The sequence below is a fragment of the Drosophila arizonae genome, chromosome 4 (genome assembly GCF_054131065.1).
Source record: "Drosophila arizonae isolate 15081-1271.41 chromosome 4, UAZ_ARI_1.0, whole genome shotgun sequence".
Lineage (NCBI taxonomy): Eukaryota > Metazoa > Arthropoda > Insecta > Diptera > Drosophilidae > Drosophila > Drosophila arizonae.
This window is the reverse complement of record NC_142924.1, coordinates 23,315,995-23,329,195: the sequence shown is the minus strand read 5'-3', so window position 1 is coordinate 23,329,195 and position 13,201 is coordinate 23,315,995. Positions and strand designations below refer to the sequence as shown.

At 39.5% G+C, this 13,201-nt stretch overlaps 2 protein-coding genes and 1 long non-coding RNA gene across 16 annotated transcripts in view; 2 read left to right on the top strand and 1 right to left on the bottom strand.

Annotated features, from left to right (window-relative positions):
* Positions 1 to 209: 209 nt before the first annotated feature.
* Positions 210 to 1,040, top strand: LOC149269440 (uncharacterized). Its single transcript, XM_089466910.1, has one exon. It carries the CDS (start codon positions 251 to 253, stop codon positions 824 to 826), a length of 576 nt encoding a protein of 191 aa, XP_089323036.1. The 5' UTR covers positions 210 to 250; the 3' UTR covers positions 827 to 1,040.
* Positions 1,041 to 2,495: 1,455 nt separating this feature from the next.
* Positions 2,496 to 3,595, bottom strand: LOC149269439 (uncharacterized). Its single transcript, XR_016270016.1, has 2 exons — positions 3,459 to 3,595; positions 2,496 to 2,955 (listed from the first exon to the last, which is right to left on the bottom strand). It is a non-coding gene; the product is annotated as an uncharacterized LOC149269439 (long non-coding RNA).
* Positions 3,596 to 3,818: 223 nt separating this feature from the next.
* The window catches only part of Rbfox1 (RNA-binding Fox protein 1), a 138,246-nt gene continuing 128,863 nt past the window's right edge, over positions 3,819 to 13,201 (top strand). For all 14 annotated transcript variants that reach the window (XM_089468490.1, XM_089468489.1, XM_089468487.1 and 11 more), the window contains exon 1: positions 3,819 to 3,959. The gene's annotated coding sequence lies outside the window, so the exon portion shown is untranslated. The remainder of the gene's footprint in view (positions 3,960 to 13,201) is intronic.

Genomic DNA, 13,201 nt, shown 5'->3' with positions numbered 1-13,201 from the left:
ATTCTACATTTTCTTTATATTAAAAATAATTGAATGAATTTTTAAAATTTATTTGTTATTAATTCAGTCTGAAGTGTGCTTTAATATAACGAGAAATGAATGCTTTGAGTAAATATTTGGTTTTGTAATGTTTGTAATTACATGATTTGTTAAGGTCATTAAATATGGCCAGAACTATTGCAATTAAGTCCACCTTTGCATAGAAAACAGTTTATTCATTCAGTTCGCGTTGCGCTTTGCAGACTTGAAGATGCAGTCGCCGGTATCAGTTTTTCTGCTTTTGGCGGTGACTGCATTCACTGGAGAGCTTTTCGGCAGCGAAAGTGAGATGTTAAAATACATTGAGATCAGAGAGTGCAATGATCGACTGCACGTGGATAACGCAAATCTGACCGAGGTTGTGGAGTGCCTGGCGAGGTTTGGCAATCAGACGGCTTACATCGAGCATACGTTGTGGAAGATAGACTTGCTGCGGCGCCGTCTGCAGGGTCTGGCGAACATTCTATCGGAGCATCCATATGTATATGTACCGTCGCCCTATGAGAAAATCGACGATGTGCTGAAAATCAAGGGCAGCGTTGCTGGCTATAGCTGCCAGCAGAAGTTGTTTGTGGTGCAGGCCATACGCAGAAAGCTGGAGCAAGTGAACATGATGAACGGCATTGAGAGCGCCCTGTTTAAGTGGCCCTTCAAACGAAAGAGACCAGATATAAACATTAAGCAGGAACGAACCCCTAATGTGCTCCAAGCTAATGGTGCTGATTATCCGGAGTTGACCTGCCTCATACTTCTGGCCATCGGTAATATGTCGGGGCAAACGCCTTAGCATTGTAATTGAATATATGTACTTCTTGAGTGAGCACGAGAAAAACACCTCATTTGACTTGATAATTGCAACTAATTAATGAGTGGCTGCCAGGCCGCGCTCTGCTGCGATTCAGGTGCGAAAACAACGCTTGGTCACACGCGGCGTATGAGTGCTGGCTCTGATTTACGCGCGGCCACAGCAGGCATCAGCTGGCGCAGCTCTAAGGCGAAAATGCCAGCCCAACTGCATGTAAATGTGGGCCAGAAGCATCGAGTGGTCGAATCGGGGGTCGGCGAGGAGCTGCTTTAAGTAATTGCTTAGGAGTTGCGCAACATGCGGCACAGCAATAAAAATAATAACACTATAATAATAACAGTAATGGTGCACGCAGCCAGCCCCAGTCGCAGCGGCAGACCCAGTGCCCTGCCATGTGTGGCCCTGGCCGGCACGTATCTATTCAGCTCCGGGCACTTGGCACAGACTGCGCTCAAGTTTTTTTTTATGCACTCGCCTTGTTTATTTTAATGTGCCATATAAAATAATTAAATGGACGCGCATGCAACAAGCGCACAGCGCGATAAGAGAATAAACAGTTGCCAGCCGAGCGTACGGCTATCGGGAAGCTTGCATGTAATTAGCATAGCGTGCCACATTAAATGCCGTTAGTGGCACATTGTCTGGCGCTCTGACCAGTGGCCTCCACTAATTGGTATCAGGCCGTGAAATGTCACACACACACAAACACAAGAAATGAAGTCGAAATGCATGCTCTGATATTATATACAAAGTTAATAAACGAACAAATTGGTTTTTAGCAAATTCAAATACATATATGGGGAACGCTAGTTAAATTAGCCCAACACTAGTCTATAAGGCTTCCCTCTTCACCTCATCTCCTCACACTTCATCACACAAGTGTATATATATGACTAAAACTGTAATAAGCTCGCATTAAGCACACCTGTATTATTCCATCCATGTATAGATATATATATATATATATCAACAAACAAATTTCTATTTGCATTGCTGCCATATCTTCTAGGCTTGTTATCAATCAACAACTGAGCGATGTAAAATCCGAATTGGGAAAAGCAGACAGACAGACGGGCATGGCCATATCGACTCAGCTCTTTATTCAAATCAAAAACATATGAAGCTATGGTATATAGTAGCAGTAGTGTAGTAGTAATATAGTAAGTAGTATTTAGTAGTTTAATAATAGTAGTTAGGTACAATTCTATGCTATAGGGGGACAAGTAGATATATGGTATGAATATGGAAAAATTTTTGATATGTGATAATAATATGTATATCATATATAGTACTTTTAAAATATGTATATATGTACATCATCTAGTCATATATATTTTAAAAGTACTACACTTTCAGACTAATATAGTTTTTCAGGTTCACAGCAGTTGAACAGACTGTCACCGCCAAATGAAGCAGAGTGCTTATCGACCTTCATGATTTACTCTTATTTTCAACGGGCCTTGTATATAAATCATCGAAATAATTTACCTAAATTAGAGACCCTTCCGATTTATGGAGTAAAACACTGAACAGCTTGTATAGTAACTCTCTCTAGCTGAATGATGCTGATGATGTACTGAGAGTATATCTTCTATATTGTAATAGAATCTAGCTAGTCATGTAATGCCACAAAGCCACAGGCGAAAAAATAAAATCTTGAATTTATTAGCAACTAATTTATAGCAGAATTTATGCTGCCTCTCAAATATTTTGTGAGCCTTGGTCCAATTTCATCTTTAACTTTCTTGTTTTCGTGCTCTGCTGTCGCGTGCGTCATTTTGCTGCCTTTTCTTTTGCACACGCCCCATTTGGGCCGCTCCCAACTCGGCAAGTCGGCTGCAATGTCAATAAAAATTCAATTACGTTTCGCACAAAACTTGCCTGGTATGCCTTTCTTATAGCCATTTAGATATTGGCTATCGGCCGTGTAGACGCACAACGATTCGAGGCATCAACGTTGTTGTCTTCGCTGAGTGGCATTGCGAAATTTGTTTGACATTTGAATAGCAGCTTCAATTGAATTCGGACAACAAAAGCGCCTCGAAATTCCATGCGATGGAATCAAAAGTCTTGCATTTAGCATCTGGGATGTGGTATCTGGGATCTGTAATCTGAAGCAGGGCACTTAAATTTAATGGCGTGTTTATGTAACCCAACGCCCACAGCAAACAGTAGATAATCATAATCGTAATCATAATTTGTGCTAAATTGAGCTCGAGCTCGAGCTCGGCCCATCCAATTCACTATTGCATGTGCCGCTGAAATGCTTTCAATAAAAATAGATTGTGCGCATTCGTAATTTGCTTAAAGTGATTTGGTTTTGGCCACATATGCCAAAAGTGTTAAATAGCTGCTTGTCAAAGCGAATTCGTGTTAAGGTCATTGTGCGTGTTATGACCAAAATTCCAATTTCTCTCTCTCTCTCTCTCTCTCACCCCATCTCTCTCTCTATCTCTCACTATCGCTCTCCCTCTCTCACATAGGCAGGTGTAGTCAAGTCGTGTTAGTGCTACAGCCTCCAAAGCAAAGAGCATGGCATACGCTCTCCCCAAGCAGCATACAAGTGTTATACAAGTGTTATACGCCCGCCTTGCTGTTGCTGCTGCATACTTACAGGCGCGCTTAGACTTCGGCTTCAGTCTCCCTTTGCCAGTGCTCTCGTTCACACACTGACAGCTCTCGCCAGTGCCGCCCGATACAAGTGCCGACGTGAGTGTCCCTCAGGAAGCGCGTAAACTTCTGTGCAAGAAAGCTCAGCATTCGCATTAATCAGGCACACATATTTTGGGGCCTGAACAGCATTTACGTTTGGCTTCATTAGTGGCTGCATAGCCCCGTCTCTCTCCCGCTCATTGGCCAACCTCTGTGGCTCGTTGTGTGCGTATAAGCGTATGCGTGTGTGTGCGTGTGCGTATGCGTATGCGTGTGTGTGCGTTAGGTTAATGAGCCAAAAGTGTTTTATCGTGTTGTGTGTTAAATATTTAATACAATCTTGGATAAATGTTGCATAATATGTGTGTCGCCTGGCATTAGATAGCATCTACTTCATATTATCCCATATTAGCGTTGGCCGCAGCCTAAGAGCCTACAATTGACTCTGAGCCATAAGAAGCGAGTAAGTACCGTGCGTTTATTTGAGCCTGGAACATAAATTAATTTGGCTATGTAGTAAAGGCGCAAACTAATATCAAATTAGCTCCGCTTGATGTTTAATTAAAATTTGTTGTTGTTTATATTCAATAAATGAGTAAATAAATTAATTTACTTAAATTTGACTTATAAATCGAATTGTTTTCGTTTTACTTTCTGCATTTCAAGAAATTCTTGGGTATATCCAAGTTTTATAAATTCTTCAATTAACAAGAATTTAATATCGACTATGGCTACAAATTGCCAGCATAAATGTTCAATTTTCTGCGAATTTATTTGCAGTAAGGATGGGGCAGCCACAAGACGTGGCATCAACAAAAGCATTCAAACGCACACACACACACATACAAAAACAAACTCCCACTCACATAAACACGGACCCAATTTCATCTGCTGCGCAGAGACTTTCAAATTAATTGTAGCCTAACATTTTGCTACTTGCCACAACTTACTCTAATACTAGTTCATTTGCCACGCCCCTGCCACGCACACACACACACCCTCGTAATGCGTAGCAGCATCCCAACTAAGTAAATAATGCGTAAAACAAGTCGAGCGTTTTACGGTTGCGTCCTCTCTGCCCTCTCTCCCTCAGTCACCTCCTCCTCTCGGCACACCGCTCGACTCGCATAGGGAAACCGTCAATTGTAAAATTGTGGCTGGTAACAAATCGAGCCAGGAGTTTCAGCTCGTGCTGGGCGTTATTTTCGTTGCCGCCCGTCGTCTGTCGACTGCCGACTGCAGCTGATGAAGGCAAAAAGGATTGTCAGGAAGAGCCGAGGCACGCGTGTGCCGGTGTAATTCATTATGCTGACTAACTAAACGAGAAGTTGGACGCAGCTGCTGAAGCGGGAGTTAGAGCATTGTCAATGCCAGCAAAGCAGATGGGACAGAGCTTGCTACAAATACTTTTCATACACATAAACATTTGTGCACATGTGACGATGACTACCAACAAAAAAAAAGGGGGGGAAAATAATGTAGCTAAAGCTGCAATTGTTGTTGCCAACGTAAAAATTGTCAGTCATGGTTAGACTTCCGTCATCAGCCCAGTCAACAGAAGCTGTGCCACTCGAGCTGTCCGCGTGTGTGTGTGTGCGTGAGTGTGTGTGAGCACTATAGTATATGCGTGTGTGCTCTGCCTGTGCCTGTGTATGTGTGGAGCTAACCATTTCTTTTATTATTTATGTCGTCTGTAAGTTCTTCAAGTGCCAGTTGATGGCTTTTAATTAAGACAACAGGCAAACGGCATACTAAAGTTGAACACACTATGAGCAACAAAAACAAAACCACAAAAAAACTCTTTCTAAAGTTGCAGAAATAAGAACATTGTTCGCTTAGTTGACTCACGGAAACAATAATTGTATTTCAAAACTTTTAATCTAAGAGTAAGCGGAACAAAAGCTTTATTAACTGCTGCATATTTAAAATAAATAAAACTGTCAACAGCAGTGTGAATCAAGTAGGCGAAAACTAGGCGCAAATGTATGACTAGGAGATACTCTAACTGTCGCCTTATCAGAGCAACAGTTGCTAGTATTTTAGTTGACATATATGCAAGAAAAGAGTAACTAAGGTAATATAAGTGTAGCTTTCTGACTTTAAAGAGAAATTTTGGGAGGAGATGTAATTTGTTTGTGCTCTACAAGAAACGGAATACTGGAAAATTAAAAAATTTTATAAGAATAACAGATAGACAGAAATTTAAATCGACTCGGATAGTGCCCCAGCTCAGAAGTGTACATATTTAAGAAAGTATATGCTGTGCATATTCCACTGAGCTAAACAAGCTAGCTTAGTTTAAGCTTTATCAAGACTATTTCGCTGGATGTGGACTTTAATGGCTTAGCATTTCATTATAAGATTGTATCACCGTCTCTGTAAGGGCATCGAATAAATATCACAAAAAATTCATTGTTGCAAACTAAATAAAAGTTTTTGGTCTTTGTGAGCAGCGCCGAAAAAGTTTTATTTTGACAAGCTATAAAAAACTGTGCTCCATAAATCAGAGGGGCGTGTGCGAACTAAGGAAGTGCACACAGTTTCAAACACACACACATACACATATGTATACACATGCCACCCTCTCACATACGATATATTTAAAGTAAATAACGGCCACAATATTGTGGCATAAACAGCAATTGCTTTTGGATTCGAACCTTAAGTTGTTTGGCGGAGCAAAAGTTTATCATAAACTGTTAAGCTGCTTTGTTAATAGTTATTTATATAGCAATAGGCAGGTGAGAAATACTATATATGTATAAATAATATGGATGGGATCTACTTATAGTTTGCCTGTGCTCTTAAAGCCTCGAGTCAAGAGTCACCTTTCTGAGTATTTCTTTTCTATATTGTTGTACGCACAACAAGCGCAAAATGTGAAAGCCACATTGTATATAATTTTGTTTAGTGCATCACCTTTAGCCCCGATGGAGGCTATTGTCAACATTAAGTCGAATCCCTCAGACGGATTTTTAATAAATCTAATGGCATTTGGGTGCCATACTGGTGGCACTTTTTGTTTCGTATTTTTTTTTTATTTTGTGCAAAGTTTTATTCATTCCACATAAAGTTGATTAAATGCCTCGCTACCCACTTTGTGCATTAGCATACAAAGGAAGCTGGCTAAAAGAAAAAACGAATGTAAGCCAAATATACTGCTACTTACGAGTTGAGCACGCGCTGCTGCTCCATTTAGGAAAACTTTCAGCTCTCGGCCACATGTAAAAATAAGCTGAGTTCCTTTGCCAGCGACTGAATGCGGCTCCTGGGAAAATCAGCTTAGTGAGCAGAAAAAAAAAAATAAAATTTTCTTTCGGGCAGTTGCGTCAATCACGTTCTAAAACAAGTCAGAACGGTTCTGTCGAGTCTTACCGACTGCCCAATACTCATTTTTCAGAAATATGTAAAAATTTATGAAAGAATAAAGAGATCTTTGCCTTTACAGCCATGGCTAAAATTTGAGTCTTCGTTAAGAATGTCAATCGCACTAAAATACAAAGTATTAACAGACACTAATATAGATCGATGTACTCGTATACACACACACAGACATTCAGTATATAAATCCTTGCGACAGCTTGAAAGAGTTCTCCTTTTGGCAGTTATTCATATGCGAGAATGGAAAGAGATTCTTCTTTAGCGCTTGCCATGCATTTTTCGCCCCATTTTTTGGTATTTTCTGCTTTTGTTGTTGCTGCTGCTGCTGTGGCTGTCTCCCGCAGCAGACAACAATTTATCACATTTCAATCAATTGTATCATCAATCATGTCAAACATATTTCAGCAATGCCAAAACGAACCAATGAGCCAAACCAGTCAAAATTTTGTTAATGCTTATCAGGCAAATGGAAAACAGGTTGAATGTTAATGCTTGGGTCTATATGAATATTGTTTTATGGTTTAGCCATGGTCATTAACTACGAATATTTGCTCAGTTTTCTAGCAAAAGCATACAGATTATTATTATTTTTTTTATGCGCACAGTTTAACATGCTTCAGAAACTGTGCTATGAGGATGAGCTTTATTTATATACTTAATCTCGTTGGAGACTATTATAACTGTAACTATTTGCCAGATGATATTAAACTAAAGTAATAGATTCTGTAATTTGCTTTTTATATAGCTTGATAGTATCATATTAGAATTCTAAAAATCTTTTTATCGAGCAAGATTTGCACTAAAGTTTAAGCCACCCGTTTGGACTTTGTACGTATCAATTTTATAAATTTGATAAGCAATTTGATTGCAGAGAACGCTACTCGAAGTGTAACTAGTTCATAAGATCAGAATTTGGTTTTGCAAACTGATTTTTATTTATTTCAAAGCACAGCATGTGTGAGAATACTTCGAAAATTCAGTAGCAATATATTTAGTCTCGATGTGGGCATATTTTGATTCAGCAAATGGATGAATAGTAACACAGCAGCTAATGCCACAGCTGGGACAACATCTTGTATATACACAATTGAGACACTCAATATTCGACATAATTCAAGTCACTTGCAATTTCATTTTTTTGAAGTGAAAGAGTGCGACTTGAATTTCAGTAGTTGTTCTTCGGTGATATGGACTGGAAGTACAAACACGTAATTTAAGCTGAGTCCCAAGTATATGAGAGGCTGTTAGCAGCATGGACATACGCATGCACACACACGCGCCCATAAGCTGGTAGGCATACTTCCCCTTCACTTCTTCAGCTGCTCCCTTAAGCGGAAAGCATTTAAGTCGGTCTTGTAAGATGCTGCTCCCACACCCACAAAGACACGCATACAAAGTGCCTGGTACTACTTTTTATACTGCTGCTGTTAGCAAAAGTCATATAAAACAAGGAAGATGAAAGCTGACACAAGGAGCGACTGCCAAATACCCTGTAAATTAAAATATAGCATAGCAAATATTTATAAATTTGCATAGACTGATCGCTTATATACGAATTTTGCATGACATTCTAGACTCTTATTGCTGGTAATCTTTTTATAAATATTACAATATATGTGTGATATATATATTTACAAATTAACCCTAGCTGTCTTCCCAATTTCCCCATCTCAGTGCGTGCAGGGTATCAAAAAGTGCGCTAATGGTGAAGGTCAGACCGTTGTTACGTTTTGGCCTTAAGTACGGCGCTGTTGCTGTCGTTGTTGTCATTGTTGTTGTTGCTGTTGTTTTCGTTCACTTTTCTATTTTTTTTTTCTCTTCTTCTTTTTGTATTGTAAAACATTGTGTGTTCCTGCAAGCGGCATAGTAGAGCAGCATTCTCTCCCTCTCTCCCACTCTCACACTCTCTCACTTTTTCGCACACGACTCTTTGGTCATGCGCCGTGTGTTGGTTAAAGCTGTCCGTATAACAGTTTAAGAATTGCAGACTTTTGGGCGATGCTGCTGTGGACGCTTCTGCTGCTGCTGCTGCTGCTGCTGCTTTTGCTGCTGCCACAAATGGTCGGCTTTAACAGTGTGCGTATTCTTTTGTGTTATCCTTGTGGTTACAACAACACAATATAAATAATTCTTTCTTTTATTATTTATGCTCAGATGTGGTTATGATTGCGCGAGAACAGGCTGCCACATGCAGGCAAATGTGAAACGATTCACGAGCTGGGTTTTCTAAGCGAGCAAACGTTGCCCGCATACAAACGCAGATATTTGAGATGGGTAGATAGAGTGGGGTAAATACAGTCAAATTTAATCAATTTCAAATTGAAACTGTGACGATGTGTTCACCAAGCATTCGCTTGGCACAGCTCCCATAGAAGTATTGCATATATAAGCTCCACAGCTTCATTACTATGAATGCTGTATATTCGCATTCTGAATTGCTTGAAATTTCATATAATTAAAAATACATTGTGTAAGTAGTTTTCATAGCCTTTAACATTTAAAACCCTCCACTTGCTCAAAAGGCAAGGCATTCGCCCCGTAAGCCAGGCCAATATTATTTGCCTCACTCGAGGAGCTTCAATGCTGCAGACAATCGCATCAAATAGCTACTGAGCTTGCATTTTCAAAGTGCATTTGGCTACCTTTGACTGAAATTGGATTCACTCAGTGCCCAGATCAGCTCGAGTGTCTGTCTGTCTGTGCGTCTGCTGGAAATGTGCGATGGGCGTACTTCAGTGTGAAATAAATCCATACTTAACCCTGGCACATGGCAGCGACAAAGCCCATAAACTGCCGCCATAAGCTTTAATAACTGACTTGAGTCGCTCTGCTGCTGTCGTCACTTTAATGTCATTTTCATAATATGCCTCGAGCACCTTCGCACTTTTAACATCTTTTCGGTCCTTTGCCTTCAGTCGTAACTCCTCCCAGCCAAGTTTTATGGGACGCTTAACGCTAACGCTAAACCCTGGGCTGGAGCCATATACGTTAAGTCTCTTTGTAGCGCTTCGACTCGACTCCTGCGCTGCTGCTGTTGCTGCTGCTGATTGCCGAGTACCAAGTGAAACTGACAGCGCAAATGCGTATTTAATTCCGCTTGCGTTGCCATCGCCACGCCCACAACCCATAACGCTGACAATTGCTGTTGTTATAGTTGCTGTAGCTTTTGCTGTTGCCGTTGTTGCCGTTGTTGCTGTTGCTAGTGCGTTCACATTAATAAATGTCACATTTCAGCTGCACTGACAACAGCAATGCCTGAACAGCATCCCATAAGATACCTAACAAAATATAACATACTTTAACCCGACTGCCCCCGCTGCTTACTGTCAGCCCGAATGAGTGACTGTCGTGCTGGCAGCGTGACAAAATGACTAGCGCAAAGAGCTGATTGCGCGAGCGCTTTAAATTAATTAGTCCTGTTTTTTCACTCACCATGCGCCACCACTCACCGCGCACCACTCACTCATTCATCTCCCTCTTTCACTTTCGATCCCTTCTTAACTTCAGCTCTGATAAGTTGCCGACAAGCAGATTTGCGACATTGGCAATTTGTGCTGCAAAAAACAGGAAGGTCAGCGCACTACTTAACGCCGCACATTGAATACCCTTGCAGATAAAGAGCTCAGATGTGCTGTTAAGGAAAGCCAGTTGCGAGCAGCCATTTGTTTACTTATTTATTCAATAGACTAATGTACTTTGTGTTTATTTAGGAGACACTTTAAGTGAATCAATGAATCTAATAATTAATCACTGCAGATAAACTGTGTATATATGTACTTAAAACTGATTCTTTGTGGTTTACTTATTCCTTTCATTCAGCTAGGCTATTCCATATTTTTAACGTTATGTTGACGGATCAAAATATTATGGATCGATCTACCTTTTCAATACCTTTCAAGACTCTAGCTGTTATACAGAGTCGTGCTAGATAATATGACTATTTTAAAGGGGTTTGGCCTATTACACAACATTAATATTAATCGAAAAATTCATGGATCAATAACAATTAATATTTAAAAATTTTATTCATTTCTTTATTTCTGTATATCGTTATTTATTTACTTATTTATTTATATATATGTATTTTTATTTAGTTATTTATTTAATTTTTTTTTTTTTTTTTTTTTTTTTTTTTTTGTATTAATGTATTTATATACTTACTAATTACTAATTACCCATGCATTCGTAATGCAGTAAGAGGATTCTAAATGGAGGTTGTCTTACTAACGTCGAATCACCTGAGCAAAACTTACCTTGGTATTATTCCCTTTCCCTTTCAATCTGCTCATCCACTGTATGTAGTTTTAGATATTTATAGAGTGTGGAGCCACGTACTTAACTTATTAATAATAAACATAAAATACATTTCGGCCAAAGTAGTTTTTTGCAGGGTAGACTTAAGCACCCTTCCTACAATACTAAAGTAAAAGATTGAAGCACCCATCGAGTTTTGTGGCCCGTCACTGTGCCGCTAATCGGCTTAGACTGGCAGTTACGTCAGCCATAGCATACTTTCCAGGGCTGCTGATTATAGGTGGCAGGTTTTTACTTACCATCAATTAGCCTAATGACATAACTGAGCTGAAAAACAATGTCATTCAGTTTGGTCTACAGTTCGAGAAATGGCAAAGAGTACGATTAGTGGCTCCAATGCCCACAGTTTATTCACCTTTTCAAATTCACAGCATTTAAGCCATATCTATACCATTGTATATATGTATGTATATTGTGTATGTGGATTGTCAGTGCGGTTCGGCTGCCTCTTTGATGCTCGTGCGAATTTGCCTGAGAGTCTAACATTTCCATTTGCAACTGCAGCCGCAGCAGCAGCAGCAGTAGCAGAAGCAGCAGCAGAAGCAGCAGCAAATGCCGTGCAACGGGTAAAGGATGAGAATGTGCGCGAATAGCATATTTGCCTTCCACACTCACATCCGCACATATGTATATTGGCTGGTGTGTGCGTATATCCTGGAGCTGCAAGATTATGACTGTGTTTCCCCCCAATGAGAAATAGCTGCTTTTACTCGTTTATTTTGCTTTAAGAAATTAATTAACGCATAGCAACAGCATTGATCTTAAGAGGAATGAAGCTGGCGAGGCTGTGAAACAGAAACTCGAACTATGCGGAAAATAATTAAAATGAGTCATTGACATGCTTTAAGATTATTTATATAATATATATTGTAAACCACATATATAAGTTTCGCCCGCTGGCATATTTTATTATTTATTATATATTTGTCGCATCGTAGTTATTGTTATTGCCTCTCATTATAGCTCTACGTTATTTCCATGAGTTGCTGGCGTCGCTACGTTCACTTGTGAAAAATACTTTTTCTTCACTTGGATCAAGTCACTTATCTGACTTCCTCAGTCGGACTTGCTATTTTCCTTTATCGAAATCCTAGTCTAGGATATAAGTATCCATCTCGCTCTCACTCACGCTCACAGCTACATTCTCTCTTGTCTCTCTTTCTCTCTCCCTCTCTTTAATTATCCCTAAAATGTATATTCACTCAAATAGCAATCCCTGCCATTTTCTTTCCAATATCACTGCAGCAGACAGTCACGACATATTTACCAACACAACGTCATAATATTGCACCGATATGACATATTTATCTATATGTACGGCATACATATGTTTATTTATATGTGAAACATGCAATTTATGTCACTTGCTGTCTAAGGCGAACTGATAAGTGTCAGGCTAAAAGCGAATGTCCTGGCTATCATTTTCATTTCCCTGATATATTGCGAAGACCCATACATATTAATGGCCTGGCACTTGTATAATATTAGCATACGTCCTTAATTATGCCAATTTGATTTTAATATGCTAATAGGCTAAAGAGATGCCACAGCCACAGCATCTTTTATTTTGAATTCTTAAGCAATTAATATGCCTATTACCATGACTTCGCAAGCTGTGTAATTTTGTCATGAGAGTCAAGTGATTTATATGATATTTATATTTGAAGGCAACAGGCGATTACCGTCACTATTGAAGAAAAATAACTTTAGTTTTGCAACATTTAACATTTTTAAATTCTCCTTTGAGTACAATTAAATTCGGTTCCTTATGAGTAAAAGAATTTATGACATGTTTTGAGCGAGTGGGGAGGGTGTAGCATTCATATTTCCTTCAACTTCAAAACGTTTTTACAGTTCATGCTCATACTCATCTTTCGTCTACTGCCCCGTTCGAATAGATGTCATGATAAGTCTCAAACTATTTATCTAAGAGTCATAGCATAAAAGAAGTTGAAAACTTTTGTAGTCCAGGCAAAATGCGACGTGGTCCCAAAATTGTTCACTCTCTGT